The 26,558-nt window shown below is 41.3% G+C and overlaps 1 protein-coding gene across 1 annotated transcript; it reads left to right on the top strand.

Annotated features, from left to right (window-relative positions):
* The first annotated feature begins 2,392 nt into the window (after window positions 1-2,392).
* Window positions 2,393-12,202, top strand: DUT (deoxyuridine triphosphatase). Its single transcript, XM_081888828.1, has 6 exons — window positions 2,393-3,515; window positions 5,464-5,555; window positions 7,247-7,291; window positions 9,804-9,878; window positions 11,744-11,814; window positions 12,060-12,202. Exons 1-6 carry the CDS (start codon window positions 3,355-3,357, stop codon window positions 12,114-12,116), a joined length of 501 nt encoding a protein of 166 aa, XP_081744954.1. The 5' UTR covers window positions 2,393-3,354; the 3' UTR covers window positions 12,117-12,202.
* Window positions 12,203-26,558: the final 14,356 nt, after the last annotated feature.

The raw sequence follows: 26,558 nt of genomic DNA, 5'->3' as shown, positions 1-26,558 counted from the left end.
GGTATGGGGCGGGGCAGAGCTCACAGCAAGGGCTGATGGGAAATGTAGTCCAAAGACCCCATAACCCTCTGGCGGTGGATTGAGGGGTTGCATGAATAAAGCAACGCTTCTTGCCGTGCTTGGCTGAGGCAGGTGACCCCACGGCTGGGTCAGCGGTGAAGCCCGAACGCGGGCCTGCAGGCGACGGCCATGGCCGGGCGCTTCCTCCGGCTGCTCTTCAGGAGCAAGTAAGGAGCGGGGCGGGAGAAGGGAAAGAGTCAAGAGGTGTCGCCCAAAGCGGAAGAAAGGGCGCCGCCGCCGCCGCCATTATTCCCTCTCGGGAGGAAGGGGTCGACCAGCCGAACCTGCAGGGGCGGAACGCCCCTTTCCCCCTCTCCTTTTGGGGAAATTGGTTTCTCCCACCAAGGAGCGCCCTCAGCCTTGGGGACCGTACTAACTAGGCATGGAAGCGGGGGGGGAGAAGAGCCTGGGGAAAGTAGGGGGAAGTGTGCAAGGTGTACATTTCATTTCCTTTCGACCCCTGTTCTCCACCCCCAAAAAACCCAAGTCATTGCTCCCTAAATAAACTCAGAAACAAGTTTGCGCTAGAAATCTATTACTCTTGCTATATTTCTCCTGGTTGCAAAATTAGGAATGTAGGAAGAAAAAGCTCCCCATTGCAAACAATGAGGGGTTGTGTGAGTTGGGGTTTTTTTATAGCGTAGCTGTAATAACTGGGCAGCAGCATGTGACTCCATTTCATACTGCATTGCATTGCAATTTTGTTTCCCACTTTTTTCTCCAAATGAGCCCAAGGTGGCGTTAAATAGTTCTCTTCCCCCGTTCTTCGTTGATCCCTACACAACAACCCTGTGAGGCAGGCTAGGTTGAGAAGCGGCGGCCCAGCCAGAAAAGGCTGCGCCTTGCAAGCAACGCATCTTTTACCCATGTAAAAACACACAGAGAAGAGCCCTGCTGGATGAGGCCAAAGGCCCATGATATTCTAGTCCAGCATCCTGGGATCACAGCAGCCAATCAGATGGCAAGCCTGCAAGTGGGATGTGAGCGCAAATGGTATCTGATCCCTGGGGAGGGCATACTTTTTTATTATTCAGTACATTCATTCAGCTGCCGTGGGGATCCGGGGCACAGTCCTTCAATGGCTGCACTTGTTTCTCTCTGGTCGGGGACAGAGGGTGGTGCTTGGGGTGGAATTGTCATCGCGCCACTCCTTGGTGTGTGGAGTGCCTCAGGGTACGATACTCTCCCCGATGCTTTTTAACATCTTTATGCGCCCCCTCGCCCAGCTTGTCCGGAGTTTTGGGCTGGGTTGCCATCAGTATGCCGATGACACCCAACTCTATCTGTTGATGGACGGCCATCCTGACTCGGCCCCAGACACACACTGATCAGATTTCTGGAAGCTGTGGCTGGATGGTTACGTGGGAGCCGGTTGAAGCGAAATCCTTCGAAGACAGAGGTCCTCTGGCCGGGACGGGATGATATGGGATTGAGGGGGCAACTCCCATCTCTTGCGGGGGTGCAATTAGTGCCAGCACCATCCGTTAAGAGTTTGGGCGTAATCTTCGATACCTCCCTCTCCATGGAGGTGCAGATTACAGCTATAACAAAGGCGGCATTTTTTCATCTCCGCCAAGCTAAGCAGTTGGCTCCTTACCTCTCTCGCCCTGACCTAGCCACTGTGATCCACGGACGGTGACCTCCAGACTAGATTATTGTAACTCGCTCTACGTGGGGCTGCCCTTGAGATTGACACAGAAATTCCAGCAGGTGCAGAATGCTGCAGCGAGACTCCTCACGGGGTCTTTGCTGCGAGATCACATTCACCCAGTGCTATACCAGCTGCACTGGCTCCCAGTGGAGTACAGGATCAGGTTTAAGGTGCTGGTTTTAACCTTTAAAGCCCTATACGGCTTAGGACCCTTGTACCTACGGGACCGCCTCTCCTGGTATGTCCCACAGAGGAACTTATGGTCTTCAAATAAAAACATCCTGAAAATCCCAGGCCACAGAGAGGTTAGGCTGGCCTCAACTAGAGCCAGGGCTTTTTCAGCTGCAGCTCCAATCTTGTGGAACCCCCCCATCACAAGAGACTAGGGACCTGCAGGATTTGACATCTTTCCGCAGGGCCTGCAAGGCAGAGCTGTTCCACCAGGCCTTTGGTCAGGGTGCAGCCTGACTCCCTCCTTTGGCAATCTTTACAGAACTTAAGCCTGATGGTTGCCATCAATTGGATTTTAATTAATTTTTATAATGAAATGTTTTTAGAATGTTGCACTATTTTATTGTTGCTAGCCGCCCTGAGCCCAGCTTCGGCTGGGGAGGGCGGGATATAAATTATTATTATTATTATTATTATTATTATTATTATTATTATTAATATCTAAGCTTCGCTCCAAGTCATGCAAGGTGCTTCAGCTGCCTGCTCCCCATTTTATCCTCACAACAAGCCTGCGAGGTAGGTTAGGTTAGGTCAGTGAGTGGCTGAATAGAGATTAAAAACCGCTGCCCCCGTCTCCCTGGTCTTAATCCAGCACTCTAACCACTGCACCACACTGGCCAATGGATGCCTACTTGGAAGTAAGCACCATCGAGTTCAGTGGAGACTTCCTCCCATGTAAAATGTGCATAGGCTTACTAACTCAGGTCTTCTTTCCTATAGCGGTGGGCTTTTTTTAAACAATAGTTTTAAACGAATATATTTATTTGACATTGTTATAATAATCAAATCTCACCCCCTCCCCAATATGGAGCTGCTTTTTTGCGGGAGGGGGGAGATCCCAGAACCGTAGAGTTGGAAGGGATTCCTAAGAGTCATCTAGTCGAACCCCTTTGCCAATGCAGGAATCTCAACATGCTGCCATCCAATTCGAACCCATACCAGACTCTGCTTAGCTTTTACAAACGTGCTAGCAGGTTTTTTTTTATTGCTGGTGGAGGGCAGGCTGCTATCTCGCCACAATTCCGCTAGAACTGAGGGTTTCTCCATTCATTTTTCTAATTTGGGCAGCTCCCGCTTTATCCAGGAGAAAAGGATGAATGGAAGTGGGTGGGTTCCACTACGAACTCGGAAAGTCGTTATGCGAGGGTAGCTTGGGCTCCTCTAGCCCCCCCCGCCATATCTCTTGCTTCTAAAACAAGAGTGACTGACGGCACATCCTTTCCCCTCATTCGCCCCGCCCCCCTCGCGCGCCCATTGGTGCTGGGGTTGAAATTTTCGCGCGCGCGAGGGAGGCGGTTAGGCGGGGAGGAAAAAAGCGCGGGCTTTTCTTCTTCATTCTCCTCAGGATTAACCGCCTCTCCTTATCTCCGTTTCTCCCGCCTTTTTGTGTCTCTCTCTTTCGCGCGCCCAACATGCCTTGTTCTGAAGCGGACCTCGCCTCTTCCCCCAGCAAGAGGCCAAAGGTCTCCGGCTGCGAGGCTCCCGGCGAGAAACTCCGCTTCTCCAAGCTGTCGGAAAACGCGTCCGCTCCTTCCAAGGGCTCCTCCCGGGCTGCGGGCTATGACTTGTACAGGTGAGGGAGAGGGCTTTGGCCCACCGCCGCCGCTAAACAATGGATAAATATATATATATATAGAGAGAGAGAGAGTTTTCGAATCCTGCTTTCTTCTCAGCGGTTTTAACAATATAAATATATATATATAGTGCTCGAATCCTGCTTTCTTCTCAGCGGTTTTAACAATAAAATATATATATATAGTGCTGGAATTCTGCTTGCTTCTCCTTTAACAATGTAAAAATATATATAGTCATTGAATCCTGCTTGATTCTCAGAATGGTTTAACAATATTTTTTTTAAAAAAATAGTGCTTGAATCCTGCTTGCTCCTCAGCGGTTCAGCAATATAAAATGTATAGTGCTAGAATTCTGCCTGCTTCTCAGAGTGATTTAACAGTATTTTTTTTAAAATAGTGGCTGAATCTTGCTTGCTTCTCAGTGTTTTAACAATCCTGGAAAGAGCCTTTTTCACTTTTAAGAACAGGCTGGGGACAGAGAGTTGCCACAACCCATTTATCAAGGTCAGGAGTCGGTGCATTCAGCCCCACACCTGCTATTTGTGTCTTTAAGAGGACTGGGTGAATTAGTGGTGGATCAGGCTAAGGCAGGGGATGCAGGTGGCGCTGTGGGTTAAACCACAGAGCCTAGGATTGCTCATCAGAAGGTCGGCATCCCCGTGACAGGGTGAGCTCCCGTTGCTCTGTCCCTGCTCCTGCCAACCTAGCAGTTCGAAAGCACGTCAAAGTACAAGTAGATAAATAGGTACCACTCCAGTGGGAAGGTAAACGGCGTTTCCGTGCGCTGCTCTGGTTCGCCAGAAGCGGCTTAGTCATGCTGTACGCCGGCTCCATCAGCCAATAAAGCGAGATGAGTGCCACAACCCCAGCGTTGTCTGCAACTGGACCTAATGGTCAGGGGTCCCTTTACCTTTACAGGCTAAGGCAGCCCTGTATAGGGAAGCTTTTAAATGTTTAATTATGTTTTGGTATATGCTGGAAGCTGCCGAGAGTGGCTGGGTCAACCTAGTCAGATGGGCAGGGTGCAAATAATAATAATTATTATTTTATTAAAAATTTATTTGGTTTTTCAAATTAAAATTTTACAAAGATATATCAAACATAAATAATAAAAACAAGATACCACGGAATCTCCTGGGCTTCCATCGTTCCGTTTGTGGGTCCTATTATTAATCATTTCCTTCTGCATCTTTTATGATGATCCACATCTTTTACATCTCCATTGTGTCCAGAATTCACCCTTAAACAAGTAGGGGGTTTTCCAAATGAAACAAATCCCATCCCTGAATTTCTAGAATTTTGGCTAAATTGTTTCTTCCTCCTGCTGTCGTTAGCTATGGGTCTGTCACAAAAATATACTTATTATTTAAATGTATTGTTTTGCATTTCCTCACTGTGGTGCTTAAGGTGGCTAATAGCTGGGGGGTCTCCGCACCCCCATAATTCAAGAACTCCTCAAAACCTGCCTGAGAGACACATCACCTAATCTGAGATGGGGTGGTCATAGAGCGCAAAGTGACTTCATTTTCATGTGCCTCGAGGCAGGCTTTAGTGCAAAACAGTAGCGTTGAGCACCCCTTTAGATTGCTAACCTGGCGTTACTATCTTTATACTGCAATTATCTAGGGCAATTTTAGTCTTCAATTTATTTTAATTTTTATTTGCACCCAAGACCTATCCTTATCTCCACCTTCCACCATGCAACCCAATCAGAAATGTTTACAGCCCATACAATTCCTTGTTTTTCAGAGCTAGAGTGACCAGATAGAAAATACCTTGATGTATAAAAGGGAATTTTGACACATGTGATTCATCACATTCTGGGGCCAAATGGCAGAGGAAGGCCATTCCCTTCAGTCATTGTGAGCTCCCACCTGGCTAGTTATGCCTAGAAATTGAATGCTGGTATTTCTTCTGGTAATAACATAAATTTGTTTGCTTTTCTAGTGCATATGACATTGAAATCCCTGCCTCAGGGAAGGCTGTAGTGAAAACAGACATTCAGATTGCCCTTCCTTCTGGATGTTATGGTCGAGTAGGTAAGTTGCAAAACAGAAAGCTTCTAATCTTGCAAATTGCTTCTTAAGAGTATTCTCCTGAGAACTGTGCAATAAGAATGTAAATTCTCTATAAGTATTTCCTGGAAATGATCTGCGAAACCTGCAGGAGTACATAAGTTCTATAGTCCCTTGAATTGAATAAGTACTGTATTTTTCCGTCTATAAGATGCCCCATGTATAAGACGCCCTGTATTTTGGGGGAACCCAGATTTAAGAAAATGGGGGAAGAGGTATCTGTGTATAAGATGCCCCCTAATTTTTGACATTTTAAAGGAAAAAAAACCTAGTTTTATACACGGAAAAATAAGGTACTTACGGGTTTGCAGCCTAGGGCAACTTTTTAGTAGCCTCTCTTAAAGCTTTATTTAGCAGCCATATTGATAAATTCATTTATGTAAAACTAAATTTGGAACACCTTAATTTTTATGTATCTGAAGTCTGGTTTTTTTGTTGCTTTGCATTTGGAAATCTGATAATTATACAAATATCACCCATAAAGTGCAGTCCTAAAATTTGTTGGGTCTGCAAATGCAATTTTCTCTTTGGAAATCAGTTAAAGACTTCTTGTCCAGTTACATAAGCGGTGAATTGTGATAGCACCATGATCACTATTTCTAGCTGGTCCAACAATGCTTACCTCTTGCCAGGGTCCAGACCTCTACTTAAGATTAAATCCAGGGTTGCCTCCCTTATTGGTTCCATGTTATTAACAGATCAGGGTTTTGGGATGTGATTCTGTAAAACAGTTGAGTGGGCATTTAGCTTCAATAAATGAAAGCAAATTTGGTGTGTGTTTCCTTTTGTAGTTGTCCTGAGCTTAGTAATAGCACAGAAGTGAACTCATTTGAGTTGCAACTTGCTTCAACACATTTGTATTCCAGTCCTTCAAGAATTTTTGTATATGCTTAACGTCCTTGTATGATTGCAGTACCTTTTTGCTTATATAAAATGAGTAATAAACCTACACTGATGGGCTAAAATGTTTTCCCCCCACCTTAACTGAAAAGGATTGCAACATACTGAAGAATGTACTGTAGCGGTTTTGTCAAGCAATGTAGGTTTCTACTGAAGTTGGGAATAACCACACCAGATACCATAACGCTGAACAAGAAGTGTGGATAGAGCGTTCCTTCTTAATCCTGGCTACCTTAACCAAGTTAGCCATGTCCATATGTGTCACTTAATAATGCTCACTAGTGTGAGTGCAGCCATGCAAACAATTATTCTAAATGCAAGACAGCTCTCTTATTAAAGCCATTTTAGAAGAAGAAGAGTTTGGATCTGATATCCCGCCTTTCACTCCCTTTAAGGAGTCTCAAAGTGGGTCCTCCCCCACAACAAGCACTCTGTGAGGTGAGTGGGGTTGAGAGACTTCAAAGAAGTGTGACTAGCCCAAGGTCACCCAGCAGCTGCATGTGGAGGAGCGGAGACGCAAACCCGGTTCCCCAGATTACGAGACTACCGCTCTTAACCACTACACCACACTGGCTCTCTTGTGTTTTATTTTATTGCTGAAAGAAACTATATAATGCTGTTAATTGAAAAATTTTAGAAATATTTGTGAAATGTGAAACTATTAGTATTGAACAACTTGCCATGGAGGTACATTTTACAAAAAATTAGTTTTGATTTTTTGTTTTTAAAAACTATTTTCCTTTCTTTTTGTTTAGCTCCTCGCTCTGGTTTAGCCGCAAACCATTTCATAGATGTTGGCGGTAAGTCACTTGTTTCTTACACTTTTTAGCACTTGATGGCTTTATCATATACCAGTATATGATAGTAGAAACATATATTATTGAAATTGACAGCTGGGTTCACAAGCAGTTGAGACATCTAATATGGCTAATTTGTAGATGGAATAAATCAGATCTCTATCCTAGGTGTTTGCATCCTCAGTCAAATGAGGTTTAGTTTCATGCTACTTTGCAGGAATAGAAGTTCGCTTCATAAAACCTTTAACTGGCTTGTTCTAATATTATTTCCACCGCTGCTGCAACTGCCACTCAACACAAGCCTTCAACAAACTACTTTAGCTGTTTCATTAGAGCATGAAATTAACATGGGTTTGACATTTATGCTGCTATGTGTACCATAACCCTAGATTCATAGCTTTAGTTGCAAAATACTGCAAAATCTCATTACTGTGGTGATTTTTAGGTAGTCCCTGAAGCATATACTCTCATGAGGCTATGAGGTGCCCAAAGACCCTGAGGCATGTTTTACTTCATAACATTTTCAATTTAAAGGAAGCACATGTTATATGCAACATTTGTGTCTTGGGTATAACGAAATGGAGAGAATTTAGTGCTGTATTACCAGGAGACCACATGGAGTTGAGGTGGGAAATACACTTTATGCTACATACCCACATCTAACTTGGCCCCATTTTGACCATTCCATTTGCATAACTTTGTCATTGCAATAACTTCACTGGTGGGAGATCCTTCGAAATTCTGTTTTCCTCAGCAAAACTTTTAAAACTGCCAGTAATAATATGCAAACTCTGATAAAGAGTTTGCTTAGGAAATAGAGTAGCAGATGCTGTGTCTAGAGAGGAGAAATATAGATCTGGATAAGTAAACGTGTTTATTTAAGACATCAATTTAGTTTCTAGAAAATATCCTACTTAGTACTTACTTGAATAGTTCATTAGTGTTACTTCAGCCACACATTGAATATTTGGAATAGCTGGTTCTTGTTATATGTAGTCTTTGCAGTTGAATAAATTAACATACCGTAATTCCAGAGAACTCTTCTAACTTATTTTAAATGCATACAAATTAAGAATAAATTTTGAATGCTAGTTTAAACATTACAATTGAGTTTGACTATCTCCTGCTTTTTGTTTTGCTCCTGTATTAAAATCTTGGGAAATTCCTTATGCGTATGAATAGTTGAAGGTTATTGTAATTCTGCAAAAGCCATTATGGAAGTTTCCATAATCTGCATGTGTGTGCTTTTGGAATGAAGGATTTCAACAAAATGTATATTGTTAATCTGGCAGGGAGAGTACAGATTTTCATTTTATTGCTTAATATTCTTAACACCCGCAATGAACTTCCGCGGGTTGCACATTTTCGGGTTATGGACTGCGCCGAACTCAGAAGTACCGGAACGGGTTACTTCCAGGTTTTGGCGTGTGCGCAGACACGGCGGGTTGTGAACGTGCCTCCTGCATGGATCACGTTCGCAACCCAAGGTTCCACTGTATCTGTATTCTGTTACATGGTTTAATTTGGTTTGCTGTTAAATTCCTTGAGCAGCCCAGTATTATCTACTTTAGCTGCTTTGACACAAGTAGAGGGAAATAGGAAAGAGTTGTCTACTTGTTCTGAACTTCCCTTGCTGTAGCTTTTGCTAATTTGTATTAATACAGTCGTACCTCCGTTTACGTAACCCTCTGGTTATGTAAACTTAGGGATGCACGCAAGGGAAACCCGCAAGTATTTTACTGGGTTTCGCTGCATGTTCAGAAGCAGTCCTCAGGTTGCAGAAACCTCAGGATCTGACCGGACCTTCAGAACAGATCCTGTCCGCAACTGGAGGTACCAACGTACAGTACTGAGAAGACAAGGCTGTTTATGTAAGAACTGCCAGCAGTGGCTCGCTTCACGCCCCTCTTTAAAGTAAAATTGTAAAAATTCTACACTATAAATGGCCTTTATGACCATTTGAAACTAACTGCAAGCTTGAGACTGCAGTTTTGATATTGAACCAGTACTGTTGTATTAAACCTGGTTAAAGAAAGAATACTTTATTAAACTGGAAACAAGTTATCCGGCCAGAACTCTTCCTCTCACATTCTATTGTGGTTTGTAATTTGGCATTAAGCAATAATTGCCTGTTTTGGGTGTAACATAAAGCGGTTTAAAGCAGGTGGGAAACCTGCGCCCTCCAGATGTTGGAAGACTGCATCTCATGATCTTTGGTGGAAGTTGGAGTCCAGCAACATCTGGAGAGCCTGATTTAAAGAGACTAGGCCTTGAAGCATCAAAGCTAGCCAACAAGGATGAAGGTAAGCATGCAGACACAGTGCCCTTTCTTGTCTTGAGCCATAAATGTTACATCTGAACTAGCCCACTTCAGTGTGATACAGGTTGCATCCAAATCAGTTTATTATTTCAATATTCAGGTGTTCCTAGCAGTCAAGTAAAAGGTGGAATTCCTTAATAAATGTATAATGAAAAACATCTACTTTCTTACATTACCTGATGTTATATATTACAGCTGGGGTTATTGATGAGGATTACAGAGGAAATGTTGGTGTTGTACTATTTAACTTTGGAAAGGAACCTTTTAAAGGTAAGAATTAAACTTTGAAGTGTAGATATCCACCTGAACTTTGTAGTTTTTTAAAAAAGCTTTCTCTTTTATGGTGTCCTTTTTAGAAACATGTAAACATTCCAGTCCTCAATATGAAAGATCTAATGTAGTTTAAAACTTTGAGCTGGTTGCGGCCTTATTTTAGCCTTGGTGATTCATTTACAAAAGGAGTTTCAATATGCTAGGGTTTTGTAGTTAGCCTGGTCTGTATTTTAGACTTAGAGGATGACCGTTCTTCCTGGAGTTTAAGAAGCATCTCCAAGGGATAGTAAATAGCAGAACTTCTCTACAGTATTGCTTTGTGTTTTCAGGTTCAATAGTCCTCTTGCTACAGCTAGTGATGTAAGGTGAGAATATCATCTGCTAGAATATTTTAGAGAATATTTTCTGCTAGAAAATTCTCCAGAGAATATTCTCCACAAACTGTAAATTCTAATGTAAGAACCAGTTTTACAACCCACATTTAAAAGATATAGTAAATAATAAGTCAAGCTGTGATATTGCCAGTGTAAGTAATGAATAGTATTTTTTTTTGATACAGTTACATTACTGGGCATTGTGTCATTCACCATTGGAAGTTCTGAGATGTGAACTACAGAAAACATTTTTATTTTAGTTTTAAAAATGCTATTCATTTAATTTGATGAACAATTTAATTCGTATGTATTTCAAGTATATGTAATAGCCCTTTTTCTATTTTGGTGCGACCTTATTCTTAGCAATTCTGTACCCTTGGCCATACAGTGTTTTGTTTTGTTTTGTTTTGTTTTTCCAGAAAGTAGCTTTAATGCTTTATACAGTACCTAGGCCTATATAATTATGCGTAACTGCATGTGAGGTGGTCTTGATTTAAACAGTTGAGGTCTCTTTATTTTTATTTTTTGAAGAATGTGAATTCACTGTATTGCCCCATTGAATAAAAGTATACAGTTTTTGATTGCCATCTGAACAAGTTTATCCATGACTAAACATGTATATTAACTAATGAAAATTCTCTAATATTCTCATTCATTGAGAATATTCTCCAAAAGATTATTCTCAAGAATTTAACATCACTAGCTACAGCAGCAAATGACTGTTCCAGATGTTATTAAAAATATTAGAGTTTGTGGTGAAACAAAACTCCACTTCAATAATACATCTAGTTAAATACTTAATCAGAATAATACATAGTGATGTATTAAATTGAAGTTGGATCACCAAACTTTGAAGATGAATGAAAACTGTATTGAGGTACCCGAGTGGTACCTCGGGTTAGATACGCTTCAGGTTACATACGCTTCAGGTTACAGACTCCGCTAACCCAGAAATAGTACCTCAGGTTAAGAACTTTGCTTCAGGATGAGAACAGAAATCATGCTCCGGTGGCAGCAGGAGGCCCATTAGCTAAAGTGGTGCTTCGGGTTAAGAACAGTTTCAGGTTAAGAATGGACCTCCGGAACGAATTAAGTACTTAACCCAAGGTACCACTGTAATGGATTCAAGACATAGTCTGATGGAACAGGATGCAGGCAGCATTGCTAAGCAAATTTAGGTCTAGTCAGTGATTGGGAGGACTGAATGAGGGTAGATTGGTTTTAAATCAGACTGATTTTAAATCACGTTTTCTTCTAAAATTAATAGTTGGTTCACGCAGACATGCTAACTGGCTGTATAGCTGTTAGAACATTGGTTTACAACCGTAGTGGCGGCTAATTCAAAACTTTTGATTACGTAGCTCACATGTACTGAGTTAATATATATGCTTAGTAAGGAGCCATAGAATTGCAGGATAATTTATACTGTAGTGTTCTTAAAGTGTTGATACTATGAATTCTTAAACCCTTTTTACTTTGACTTTGAAGTTAAAAAGGGGGATAGGATTGCACAGCTGATCTGTGAGCGCATCTACTATCCTGAGCTTGAAGAAGTCCAGGTAAGGAACTTCAAATACTTTGTATCCACAGCTGATTTATTCTTTTTAAAAGGAAGGAGAGGAATTAAATCCTGCATGCTACTGAACTATACTTTAGCACAAGAGTTTGTCATTCACTATCCACTGCATTTTATTAATTAATATTGTATCTAAACATGAAATATATTGTGGTGGTCACATGATTTCCAAAATTATAGAACAAGAGACAATGGCTTTGAGAAATTAATCACATGCTTATCTTTTAGGTTTTGGATGAAACAGAACGTGGCTCAGGAGGTTTTGGATCAACTGGCCAGAAATAAGGATAGCTGTTACTTGTAGTAAATGATTTCATTTCCCTTGTTTTTGTATAGAGCATTTTTGTATAAATAAAACTTCTTTTGGTAGACTTGATTTCAGTTCATAAAGAGTTGCTGAAGTTACAACCATTATTCAAGGAAAATAACTTGAATATGTGTTACAACATACTATTCTCTGCCTACCTATGTTCAGTAGGGGTCAATATCATGCTAGTAGAGGGCAGAATAATTTTTCAAGTGAAAACTATTAAGAACTACAAAAGGCGCTTGAAGCTCTTCACAGAATTACTTACAAAATATCAGTGAAGTCATAACAAAAAAAGTTTATAAAATCACACTTAAAATAAAGACTGAAACAAAAGCAGCAAGAAGCAAAGAAAAAAAATAAAATGATCACCTAGCAAATGCCTAGAATATGAACAACTCTAATCTAAAAGCCAACAGTGATGCCAATACGTCTAGGGAGGCTATTATATAGTGGGACACCACAACATAAATGGTCCTATTCCTGCGTGCAACAGACGTGATCCACATCTCTCAAACTAATATGCAAAACAGAAAATGGTCATCAGATTTTATGCTCCCCACCCAGTTCTTGACTCAGAATGAAATATTGAGAGGAAAATGTTTAGGAATGCATACTATTTATGTCTGGGTCTTTAACTGACCACCTGACTCGCTTTTTGAGAAATGACTATTAAGTGTTTATAATCTGCCTTTACCAATACTTTGTTAATTCAATCTCAATAGAAATGAACATTAAGAAAAGAGGCAATATTCAACAATCACAGAATCTATAAAACAATTCCAACAAGCAGATTAACATCTTTATAATGAAATGAACAAAACAAACAGCAGTGAGGAGAACAATTAGAATTTCCAATTAAACCAAATGCCTGTTAAAGAAACCAGGATATCCAGATGACTTTAGCAACAGTTCCCAACCCCTATCTCCTCCTGGGTATCCCACTCATGGCCCCTTTCTGTGCCAACAGACTTTCCAACTGACATTTCCAATGAAAGAAAACTGCCATTCTCCTTATCAGTTGAAGGCCCAAATGCAGACAGTTCCAACAAAGAAAAGTGGGAGGCATCTAAGGGAACCAGTGTGGCTGCATAAGGAGTTTACAGATAAGCTGAGATGTAAGAAGGGCATGTACAAGAAATGGAAGAAAGGGGAAATCACAATACAAGTAGACAGCAGTTGCAGAGTGAAGGTCAGGTTGACTAAAGCTCAGAAAGAGTTCAGGCTTGCAAGAGAGGTTAAAAATAAAGGTTTCTTCAGACGCAAGAGGAAGAACAAGCAAGTGTTAGGTCTTTGCATGGAGACGATGGAGAAATGCTATTGGGTGACGGAGAAAGTGGAACTACTCAACACCTATTTTGCCTCTGTCATCACCCGAAAGGAAAGTGATGCCCAACCTGGTGATAACCAAATAAATGAAGTAAGGCGGGAGCTGCAGCCCAAGACAGGAAAAGAGGTAGTAAGGGAACATCTAGTTTAAGTGAATTCAAATCTCCAGGACCTGTAAAGGAGCTTGTGAATGTAATCTCAGAGCCTTTTTCTATGATCTTTGAGAATTTTGGAGAACAGGTGAGGCCCCTGCAGACTGGAGGCAGGCAAATGCTGTACCCATCTTCAAAAAGGGGGGGAAAGGAGACCCCAGGTAACAACCGACTTGTGAGTTTGACATCAATACCAGGCAAGGTGCTAGAACAGATAATTAACAGATAATCAGAAGATGCTACGATCATGACCAGTATGGGTTTCTAAAAAATGTCAGGCAAATCTCATTCCTTTTTTTAATGGAGTTACAAGTTTAGTGGATCAGGGGAATGCTGTGGACACAGTGTATCTTGATTTCAGTGGGCTTTTGACAAAGTCTCCCATGATACTCTGGCAAGGAAGCTCGTAAAATGTGGGTTAAATGAAGTAATTTAGGTGGATTTGTAGTTGGTTAACTGACCAAACCCAAAGAGTACTCATTAATGGTTCCTCATCATCCTGGGTAAAAGTGACTAATAGGATGCTGTAGGGTTTTGTCCTGGGCCTGTTCAACATATTCATAAATGACTTGGACTAAGGAATTGAGGTGATACTCATCAAATTTGCAGATTACGCTAAACTGGGAGGGGTAACTAATGCCACAAGACAGAATCGGAATTCAAAATAACTAACAGATTGGAGAACTGGCCCCAAGCTAACAAAATGTAATGTTCTGCACATAGGCAAGAAAAACCAGATTGAAAACACTTGGCTTACTAACCGTGCATGTGAAAAGGATCTAGGGGGGTCACATGTTGCAGCAGCAAAAAAAGCTAAGGTTATTTAGGCTGCATAAAGTAGAAGTACAGTGTCCAGATCAAGGGAAGTAAAAGTACCACTCTGTTCTGCCTTGATCAGACCACACCTGGAATACTGTGTCCAGTTCTGGGCACCACAATTTAAGAAGGATGTTGTCAAGCTGGAATGTGTACAGAGGAGGGCAACCAAGATGATTAAGGGTCTGGAAACCAAGCCTTATGAAGAATGGTTTAAGGAGCTGGGTATGTTTAGCCTGGAAAAGAGGAGATATGATACCTATGTTTAGATATGTCAAGGGCTGACACATGGAAGAGGGAACAAGCTTGTTCTGCTCTGGAGGGTAGGATTCAAACCCGTGACTTCAAGTTATGAGAAAGAAGATTCTGACTAAAACTCAGGAATAACTTTCTGACAGAGCTGTTCAACAAGTCTCCCTCTGGAGGTTGTGGACTCTCCTTGGAGGTTTTTAAGCAGAGGTTGGATGGCCATCTGTCATGGATGATTTAGTTACAGTTCCTGCATTGCAGGGGGTTGGACTAGATGACTCTTGGGGTCCCTTCAAACCCTACAACTCTTATGATTCTGTGAATTAAGACTAGCTGCTGAGCATCATGTACCTTTGTCCAGCTAATGCTAAAGGAAAGCATCTTAAATTATTCCTACCTGATAGACAAAACATTTTACTTTATGATTCATGTTTCAAAACTTATTTTAGAAAGTTAGTATTTTGCTGAAGAGAAACTGCAGAACCCATGCCAAGAAGGATCTGGGGAAAATCCATCTACTTCAATGGGAAAGTAATGCTTTCAAGTTCACCTCAAGCTGAACTTTTCCAATATAAACACTGAAGAATTATTAAGCTTTCTAACTGCTCTTGTTTCCCAGTGGCTTCCAAGTGCATCCTGCTGAACTAGCAGCCTAGCAATATTTTACTTATGTCAGTATTTAATTTTGTCATCCTGAACCACCACAGTGTAAAGAGTTGAGAAAACAAATAACTTAAAACATGACTTAACTGTAAATATACAAAATATAAACCAACAGATAACATTGCTTTTTAAATGGCATGGGCAGTCTAAGAATCAATGGGGGGGATTGTATATAGCTAGGTCTAATTTCCAATATTATTACCATCTACAGATCTTTAGCTCAAGCCAACATGCAAATGATTAACAATAGGGGGAGGGGTTACTGCAGAGGGACAGGTTTATGAACTAGCGTTTTTATTTTAATACATTTTTATCCTGCCTCTCCTCAAAAGAGTCCACAGTGACATACATGGTTCTCCCTTACTATAATGTATCTGACACAACTTTTTATGGGGTAAGACAGTGAAGGTTTGAACCTTGGCCTCCCCAGCCCTAGTTTAATACTGACTGCTACCCTTTGTCATAGCATGGCTTTTAAAAGACCTTGCAAGTTCTTCTGCAGTGCTGGTTTACAAAGCTGTCCCTTTGCACCTAAGATTGATGATACTTGTATAGTTTTCAATACAATGATTGAAATAATTATTGTGTTGTGCAAAATAGTTTTGTATTTTTTAAGCTTGATTGTAAGTGACCCAGAGGCTACCCTGAATCAGGCAATTAACAAATTATAATAAAACTAAAAATGTCTATGCTGATGATGTCCAAATGAAGGATTGTGACCTTCCCAGCTGAATGTAGCCCTCTAGTCATGTATGGTGAGCTGCTAGTTGCTGGACATGCTGTTTTTGCATTCCTAAACAGGCAGCAAAAGCAGTAGCAGGCTGGGTGTCTCTTCTAGTATAGCAAATGAACCACTAGATGGCACTTTAAGCCTTTTCTTTTAACATTGCACACACTTCTGCAAAGGAATCCCCCGCCCCGCCCCCGAAGATCTTTTTGTATGTAATTAATCATTGATAACTCCCAATGGGACTACATTGATGGAAAGCAACATGCAACAATAGTTGAGTGAAAGCTGGCAAAAGCATAATGTCAAGGAGGGGAACAATGCCCATAATTGAAATAAGATTTGGAAGGTTGAGCCTTTTGTACGATCACTTCTGGCATAGGAGAGAAGCCTGTGGGTTATTTCCCCTGCTGGGTTTCAACACAAATGGAAAATTGCAATGAAGAGAAATGTTACCACCCCACCCCCAGCTTTCAACTTCTTTTCTCCTTTAACTTCTGTGTTGTCATGATATTGAATATGTTCAACCCCTGCACGTTAAACTAATCTACTTACAGAAACATGGCAGAGTTATGAGAATCCTTATGAATATTTCTCAATTTCTGTATTGGCTGGGACTCTTGTAACTACTCAGACAGGTACTTAGTGTCTGCTGTCATTGTGTTTTGGCTTCAGGACAGTTAAATGAGCTTCAGTATTAAGTAAACTTCTATGACCCTGCCAATTTCCTGCCCCGTCAAATATCTCCTCATAAGAATAACAGTGTCCTTTTCTTTGGTTCGAGTTCAGCGTGCTTTTTTTGGCAGGCCTGGCATTTTCAACTTGCATACATTTGTGACCTCAAGTGAAACTAAAGTGAATGCTTTGGTTCAGTGTTTCCCAGGTTTTGCTTATTTTTTAAAAAGTGATTGTGGACCATTCAGGTATCTGAAGTAGCAGCACAACTATTCCCCCTCATTACACTATTGTACGCTGGTGGAAGTGGTAAGGAAAAGGGAACAGTTTGCTAAAGTCTTAAGTCATGGTAATAATGATAATAACGATCATATTATTATGGACACTGTTGATTAGAACAGGGTGTAAAATATTTCATAGCAGAAGTGTAGCTTTCACTCCGCCACCTGGGTATCTCCATTTCTCCAGAGACCCCTCCGTGCTTTAGCGCACAGACCATTCAATTGGCTGCCCTTGCGCTGGTCCTCTCATAGCTTTGTTTTCACTTTCCTAGCAGAGACCTTTCCTAGCAGAGATTGTGCACTTGGGGGCCTCAAGTTGCAAAGTCTATGTGGATGTCAGAATACAAGGCATGGAAAGGTCTCTAGATGAATGAGCCTTATGGGGTGCACCATATTTGGTCTTCCAACAAGCACTTAGTACAGTGGCTTGGTAGAAGACTGGTGGCTAGCACTAGGAAAATATAATGCAGTGGGTTTCTCAATCATTACAGGGTTCACAAAAAATAATAAAGACCTGGATACCTGGATATTTTTATTTAGTCTAGCTGCCTTGCCTGCTCTGGAATTTTCCCTTGATTCAGGCACATCTGCAGTGGGAAATGGAATTTTTTCAGTGGCCTTGTCCTTTCAGATGGTCATGCAAGACCCATCTGTTTAGAAAGGGGTTTAGTTGAGAATGTGTGCAGTTACCTGGCTACAGTTGACTATTGATGCTACTGTTGTTTGCATTTAAAATTTGTTTATTCATTAGTGTGTTTTTTTCCATTGCTTAAGTAGAATTAAAAACAATATATATTAAACAGTTCAAGAATCCTGGAACAGCATGATAAAAATGTCAGCAACTAAATGATCCAGTTAACAACTGAAGCTGGCATGCTTTGAAGTGAAGCAAATGTGTCTCTTGATTGCTGTTGATTGTGGTGAAATTGGACAAAACAAAATATAATGAAAACTGAACAATCATAAAAATCACTTCAGTGGATTCTTCTAACATGAGTATTTTGTGGTTTACAGATTTGTAGCCAGAGTAAAGAAGAAAAAGGAAAGGCTGTCTCTAATTGTGCAAGACAAAATAACCATGTGTCTTAGATGGATGAAAAGCTCTTCATTTCCTTTTCAGCCAGTCAGATTCAGCCAATGCACTTTAGACCCTACTGTGCCATCTGTGCTTGGACCATACCTCCACAAACCATTCTTGTGTCAGATTGTAGGGTAGTTTCTGATAATATAGGCATTTACTTCCAAGAAGAAAAAGAGACAGGCCATGGTATGGATCTCACATTTTATTCCTTCACCCCTAGACCATCTGCCATATCCTCTGAATGGGAGGCAAGTTATTTATTGTCAAGCAAAAATCAAGATTGCCAACTAGCCGCAATTTCATCATCCTGACTAGATGCCAAACAGAAGGCCATAAAGCCATGGTTCCCTTACTTTTCTGGGCTGCTGCCGCCACCTTGGTTCCATAAACTCACCCCCAGTGCCCCCCATCCTACGAAAAACGTTATTCAGAATAGCAGTTTGCATGACCCACTAAGAAAGATTAAACAATAACATTCAAAACAGTAACAAGCAATTGAACATTTATTCAAAATCCAATTAAAGCTATTCAACAAAATTGATACATTTGATCCAGTGATTTATTCAAAATCCAATTAAAGCTATTCAACAAAATTGATACATTTGATCCAGTGATACCAATTTCTCAAAGTCTAATAGTCATTTACACCTCCAGCACCCCGTTACCCTTGCCTCTAAGTGCTCCACCCTGTTAATTCCACCACCTCCCCATGGGGCAGTACTCCCTCTGTGTGTGTGTGTGTGTGTGCGTGTGTGTGTGTGTAAGTGTGTAAAAGAGAGTGTGTATGTGTGTTGGAGCAGAAGAGGATGTCTGGCATTTTATTTCGTTTAAAATGTACCTTTCAGAAGAGCAAATTTACTCAGATGGTAAGGCTGTGGACATATGGAGGACAGAAGAAGGGAAGAATAAGGAATATAACTAATGGGTTGGGGATGAGTTGGGAAACAGCAGTTCAGCTATTTCTATAAAATTTGAGATACATATTAATTGCTTTTTACATTAGTGTCAAGATGATTTGCAAACATTTAATAAAACCTAGTTTGACAATATGCCCTTAGAGTTGGCAGAACTACCGTAGTTCAGTCATCAATCTTCTGGAAGCCAAAACGACCACCTCACCCACATATTCCACTTCCTTTAACTCTGTAAAATGTATTTCTATCAGTCTGACAGATTTGGACATGCAATGTCTGACCATATTATTTCAGATTGCATTGCAACAATACCGATTTATTTGTACATCTGTCTAATGAAATCCAGGGTTGCTAGAACAGATTAAATATGTAGTATGGAATATATGTGATGGACTGGAATGCAGTTGTGTCAGAGCTGCACTGAGGGCTGTTCCTGGCAGAGCTAGGCATGTTTATTTTCCTTTAACCTCTTTTCTCCAACTTAATGACTGCTGCAAGAGGTCATTCTCATGCTTTGTTCAACACTGCTGCTAAGCAATGTCCCAGAGAGCGTACAGGACAATGGTGCATCAGAGTTTGTTCTGTCTGTGCCAAATTCTTGACATATGGGACACACCCAAGCAGTTTGGGAATTCTTCCAGAAACCAGAGTTCCCACATAACTACGTATTAGGCTGTGATCGGGTTTTGGGGTTAGCCACAATTCAATTAATATAATGTTCAAAGATGTTAGTGGAGTTGAAAATGGAGTCTTAAATTTGCAAGAACGGGTGATTATCCTTCAGTGTTAATAATGCTTCAGCTAGCAACCATCTTTCTCCACACACTGAAAAAACGCTGTGGAATCCTCTGCAAAATAGCAAGAAAACCGTACTTTTGATAATGTGGATGTAGCTGTTAGGGTCCGTGGTTTATACGGGTTTGGCAGAACATTGAATTAGTGTTGGGGATGCCTTAATATTAGCCTAAATGGAACCTTCATGTTCAGAGGCAGGGCAAAGAATTGGGGAAGGCTGTAACCTATATCTTGCTTATGAGTTCCCCAGATACATCTTACTAAGTACCAATGGAAACTACTGGATTGAATGGGCCTATGGCCTAATCTATGATGGTAGTGTTTGCATTACCAGGGCTAAGGAAGTGGCGATTCTCTGCTACAGACTCCCACCACTCCCACCTCCATAGAAACAGCAGTTTACTTAACAACAATTTTTAAATTCAATTGTTATTTGATAATATTTATATTTTCTATATTTCACCACACTTACAATTTTTCGGCAATTCTCAGAAGTCCTCTAGGGCAAGCCTTTACTATTATCCTTTTATTTTAGATGGGAATCTGAGAGAATAGTGATTTGTCAAAAGACCAGATTCTAGTGAATTTGTAGCTGAAGGGCAATTTAAACCATCCTCTTCCCAGTTTACACTCATGGCCCAGACATTGCACCAATCCCCACAGTAGTTTTCTTACCTTCAACAAAGAATCTAAGGAAAGGAGACTGTATTTGACTGGCACATAAAATGTTTCTGTTCACAGCTGGTCACTTCTCTAGTAAGGACCTAAGCTACTTTTCCATGGGAACATCCGCACCAATGGATGGATCACTTGGGGGAATCTAGGGTCACAGTTATGGGACTTTTTAACCTTCAATTGAAGACCATCATCCCTAAAAGCCCATGGGCAAGTCCTGAAATCCCTTGCAGTAAATTGAGAACAAACATTCCTCTTTAGTAGATAATTTATCTGTCAGCATTGAAGTCCAGGGAGAATTATTTCAGAGTAAAAGCAACAGTTTTTGAAGCAGAGGGTTCAGGATCTCAGCCCTTTAAGCAACGTGCAGGACAGTACTTTCTCCACTGGAATGTACTGTGCCAAAAGGACAGTGTATCTCTCAGGGGGATATCTCCTTTTTGGGTCCCCTCCCTCCCCACAATATGCAGCTCCTTGTTCTATGTTGCCACCCGCTCCAATTTTCTCTGTTACTATAGAAGCCAGTTGTTGATCCTGGATTCATTCTCTGATTTTTATTCTCTCTCTGTCATCTTTCCCATGAACTAATAAGCCACAGTGGATTTGAAAGCATGAGCAAATGCGAATAATGCACCAAAAACTTTCATGTTCCATTGACATTTGCTTCCCACCCTAATAATTTAGAGTTGTTAACATACCAAAAAGAAAAGAAATTATTCTCCTTCCCATCACTTTCATTACAAAGTATGAACCAACAAGAACCATGAGTAATAGAGTTATTGTTTGCTGAATAACACATGGTCTCAATTATAGGGATAAGAAGCATATAAAGCAACGATGAGGTAGGGATGGGTTAGTTGTATGGGTTTTCAATTCAAAATGCACATTTTGCATTAGAATCATATATACATTCTGTACCGTGATTTATCATTTCATTGATGGGGTTCCTTACAATTCAGCATGAAGCCAGCCGGCATTCTTAGTGAGAGCTGAGTACATATTTTTGAAGGAAACTGACAGCCCCATTTCCTATGGCTAATGGACACTTGAGAAAACTTTGTCCTATGATAGCAAAAATGATTGTTAGTCTGATTCCCAGTTGTTTAGCAGCAGGGATTTCATGGGAATGGAGTCATCACCACGCCTGCTAGAAGTGAAACATAATCAGACCTTTTAATGCATGTGTTCTTTAATCTGAAGCAAGCTGATTGAAGTAAAATATATCCTATTCACCCAGCCTACCCCCATAATGGTAACTGTACCAGCACAGCAGCATACATAAAGAGAGTAAAAAAACCAACCTTGGTTCTTAACAGAGATGTCTTTTCATTGTGTTCATAAGACACAATATCATATAGCCATCATCACGTCTAAAAATGACAGATAGCAAACTTTGTACTAAACTGACATACCTCCAATAATTTGCAGCCAGCTGGCTTTAATATCACAACCCCTGCCAGGAATGTGCCATCTTTTTGAGTTATTTTCTTCGGCCTTTGTGGCATTACATTTGACCTATATATTGAAATCAATGTCACTCTAGTGAGGAGATGGAGATAGAGCCAGAAGATAATGTTGCAGGGGTCGTGGAACTGTCACTGAAAATGATCTCAGTAACAACTGATTTCTCTCCCATTTATATGGTATAGAGCAGGAGTTGCCAACCTGGTGCCATCCAAATGGCTTAGACTACAACTCCAATCATCACTGATAATCAACAACACCAGACATAGGCAAACTCGGCCCTCCAGATGTTTTGGGACTACAACTCCCATCATCCCTAGCTAACAGGACCAGTGGTCAGGGATGATGGGAATTGTAGTCTCAAAACATCTGAAGGGCCGAGTTTGCCTATGCCTGGACAACACACTGCTTGGGGATAATAGTTGCAATTCAAACCATCTGAACACCACCAGGTTGGCTACCCCTGGTGTAAAATCATCACAAAATGTTGCAGAGTGCTTCTGATCAGGGTTCCAGCCAGAATGCTCCATTCCAGACTTTCTTTAACAGACTCCCAGTGATCCATGGCGACTAAGGATGCACAGTTCTCATGACAGTTTTTGTGGGATAAGCAGCTTCATATAGCTAACATGATTAAGTTAATGAATACACTAAGGGGTTAATACCACTGAGTAAGCCTATCCTGCTAGGCTTAGTTATGTTGACTTCCCTTACCTTGGGAGGAAAGGAGTAATCAAGCCTATTGTTCCTCTAAATTTACCTGATGGAGCTCAGCTGTGTGAAGAGGCTTCAGCTGCTTGCTCCAGCTTAGCTGCATGGCTCTCACAAAGCTTTCTGGTACTCCTATACCAATATATTAAGGAGCTTTTGCCACTTTCCAACTAAACCAAGTTTTACTGCCTGTGCAGCTTGTCTGACTGATGCATGAACTGGACATCTGAAAAGTTTGTAAGTAAACCAATTTTTATCTTACCAAACGTGGTCTTTTTCCATGCTAAGGGAAGTGGAAAACTTTGTAAGGAACTTGCAAGGCCTATTTTAAAGACCTAACAACCTATATTTCCATGCTTTAGTTTGTTGCATATTTTGTGATTTTTAATCTCTGCTAGGGTTCTCTCAACAAAGAGTACTTGCCCCAAACTTGAATCTTGGCAACTAGGAATTCACCTGTTATACCCCCCACCTCTTTCTGTGTGTGTGTGTGTGTGTGTGTGTGTGTGTGTGTGTGTGAATGTATATAAACATTCCTTTTGCACCAACAGTTTTTGCATGCACCCCATTTAGGATTCTCCCCTACAGCTTGTTATATAGTTCAACAAACCTTAAGACCTCCCCAAACCTGCTGATAACTGTTTTGTGCAGGAATTGTGCATTTTGGCTACATAAGGATCAGCACTTGGAAAAAGAGTTTCTCATTCGTATACAGTGGTACCTCGGGTTAAGTACTTAATTCGTTCCAGAGGTCTGTGCTTAACCTGAAACTGTTCTTAACCTGAAGCACCACTAGCTAATGGGACCTCCTGCTGCAGCCGTGCCACCAGAGCGCGATGTCTATTCTTATCCTGAAGCAAAGTTCTTAACCTGAAGCACTATTTCAGGGTTAGCAGAGTCTGTAACCTGAAGCGTATGTAACCTGAAGCGTATGCAACCTGAGGTACCACTGTATACTATATAGCAGGAGTTGCTAACCCTGACCATGGAACCCAATCTGGCTCCCTAAGCAACGTTTTTCCACTTCCCCAGGACCCCACAGGTTTTGGAAGTGGCAAAAAGAAAGAAAAAATAGACACAGTACTGGCGGGCTCACTGCCTTGATGGAGGTTCAAAGTGCCTGCTCCCCGGTCCTCAGATGAGCAGGGAGAGGACCACCTCCTCAGCTGATCTGCATAGATCAGCCTCTCCATGTTTACCTCTCTGTTCAGGTGTCTGTAAGCACACCTGTCTTTGATCAGAGTGTGAGGTGGCTACAGCTGGTGGGCTAGCCAAGGTGAATGCAGCTAAGCAACAGTTTATAGACCATGAAGCTTTTTATTCAAGCTCACGTGATTTCTGGCACGTCAAATTGTGATGGCAATTGGTTTGGACACTGGTGGGTCCACGCTTTCAGCTTTATATATGAAATGCAAGGCAGATGATGACAGCAGGTTGAAAGCTGCACAAGTCATCAGATGTATGTCTCACTCAGGGCCAATTCACAGAAGACAAAAATTTCCTGCAGACATGATTTCAGTTTAGGAAAGAATTCTGTGTGTAGTTGGCCACACGCGAGAGAATGCGCACAAGTCTATTTCCAAACATCTATCCAAACTGCATGCAGGATTCATGCAAATTATTGCATGGGAATAATTTGCTATAGGGAGTTAATTTCCCTTAGCTTTCTGGCGCCTGCTTTTGAGTTCATTGGGCCATTTTCCTTTCAGGTTTGAAACTCAAAAACCAAAGGGAAAACACTGCCAACAACTCATTGGGTTCAGGCTGAAACTAAGCGAAGCCTCCAAGGCTTGTACAGTTTCTACCTCACAGCAAAAATATTTCCTGATTCACCTGAACTTTATTCAAAATTGACTCCAAGCTTGGCCCCATCTTTCCTGGATAACAGTCCAAGATTTATTGAAAATGAGCCCAGTTTCAAGAAGAGGTTCATGAACCTTGACAAACCTGGCTATTCTGGTGGATTTGAAATGAAATCCAAAACTTGTTTTTGCCTGTTTTAGGTTACTGCTTTAGGGTTTTATTATGATTGACACACTTCAGGTTAACATATCTTTTCTCATACACTATACTATACTTCCTGCTAGGCAAAGCTTGGCTTGCTATTGTGAAATTTCATAGTTGTCTCATGCTCTAGCCTGATCCAGCGGCAGAGGGCTATGTAGTATGGTGCCAGATTTTAGTATTACTTTTCATCACTTACTTAAGGGTATTTGATAGGATCTCTTGACAATTTAAGAAGTGCTTTTGTCATACTTTCACATTATTTGGCAGGTTCGGTTTTTGTTATAGCTTTTCCCACTAAAACACAGCCGCATCCCATTGGCTGCGAATGATTGCCTTCCTTTTGAAAGTTAGATGTGTTAAGAGTAAGATGGAGAGCCTCAAACTTACCATAGTCATATGTAGATTTCTAGGTGCCCCCAACAATCTCATTACCTTTTTCCAACTTTTCTCCATTTATAGGGAACTATCCTCTGTAAAATAAATTGGGTTTATGTTCCTGGATACACTTCTCAGTTCCTATATACTGGTGGTGGCGAACCTTGGCAGTCCAGATGTTTCGGAACTACAATTCCCATCATCCCTGACCACTGGTCCTGTTAGCCAGGGATGATGGGAGTTGGAGTTCCAAAACATCTGGAGTGCCAAGGTTCGCCACCACTGCTATATACCCATCAGTCATCACATGTTTATGAGCTCAAAGCAGCCTTGGCAAAATAATCAGTGGAGGCTTTCCCTGGCCTGAGCTGGCTCCCAGTTTTGGAATAATTTGAACCAATGGCTGCTGCTCTTCTAACTCTTAAGGGTTTTTTGTGTGTGTGTGTGCTGATGCGTGGACATGAGCCATAGACATTACTTTCACTCTGGCTGATGTTTCAGTTGCAGCAGCATTGTTCTGTTTTCATATTTTAATAGCAAGTTTTCAAAAGAAAGGAAGGAAGGAAAGTGGCGAGTTTTAGAAAATTTGGAGGTCTTGTGTTTTACACAAGCACATGCATATGTCCAGGGAGCAGATAGAAAGCTGTAGACAGTGCTGTGTCCCATAGTGTGGTTGGTTTGTGAAGTTAATGGCAGACATAGGAGCCAGCTCCTAGGAACTTTGGTCCCTTTGCTCCCCCCTTAAAATATTTGAGGGCCTCCAAATTTATGGCCATTGCCATTCAAATGGTATGTGCATTGCGTCTTGTGGTTGATTATGCAAGGCAGGGCTTACCTGAGTCCCCCCAATATTTTATTCAAGTTGGCACCCTTGATGGCAGATATAACACACAATGCTACCCCACATAAGCTACAACAGCAGATCAGGTTAAATACTGTATGTACTGGCACCTCGGGGCTTCGGTATTGCTGGGTTGGGAGCTACAGAAAAAGTAGTATAAACCAGCCACTGTTTAGGATTAGCCATGATCAGACAAATAAGAAATCTGAATGGGTTCTGCCTCAGCCCATGAGGAAGATGTTCCATAGGCTATTATAAAGATGCTTACACCTAGATCCACAGACTAATCAATCAATGTGGAACTGAACTGAAGAAAGTATCACACTTTAACAACAATTTAAAATAAAGCTATGTGCTCCTGCCAACCTAGCAGTTTGAAAGGACATCAAAGTGCAAGTAGATAAATAGGTACCGCTCCGGCGGGAAGGTAAACGGCATTTCCGTGTGCTGCTCTGGTTCGCCAGAAGCAGCTTAGTCATGTTGGCCACATGACCCAGACAAATGCTTGCTCCCTCGGCCAGTAAAGCGAGATGAGCGCTGCAACCCCAGAGTCGTTCGCGAACTTAACTTAAAACTTAAAACCAGTGAACTTAATGACCGTAAGTGTGCTCTGTACTGTGATTGTAGTTGTCACCTTGATCTATTAAAAGGTATTGAAAATTTAG

The sequence above is a fragment of the Podarcis melisellensis genome, assembly GCF_964234715.1.
Source record: "Podarcis melisellensis genome assembly, chromosome: 14".
NCBI classification, from domain to species: Eukaryota; Metazoa; Chordata; class Lepidosauria; order Squamata; family Lacertidae; genus Podarcis; species Podarcis melisellensis.
This window is presented reverse-complemented; position numbering and strand designations above follow the sequence as displayed.

What these genes read in the sequence shown, in the direction of transcription:
- DUT (XM_081888828.1), top strand. Translation starts at nt 3,355, where the DNA reads ATGCCTTGTTCTGAAGCGGACCTCGCCTCTTCCCCCAGCAAGAGGCCA. An exon ending in CCATTTCATAGATGTTGGCG is followed by an intron (nt 7,292 to 9,803) that starts GTAAGTCACTTG and finishes TATATATTACAG; the next exon opens with CTGGGGTTATTGATGAGGAT. An exon ending in TGGAAAGGAACCTTTTAAAG is followed by an intron (nt 9,879 to 11,743) that starts GTAAGAATTAAA and finishes TTGACTTTGAAG; the next exon opens with TTAAAAAGGGGGATAGGATT.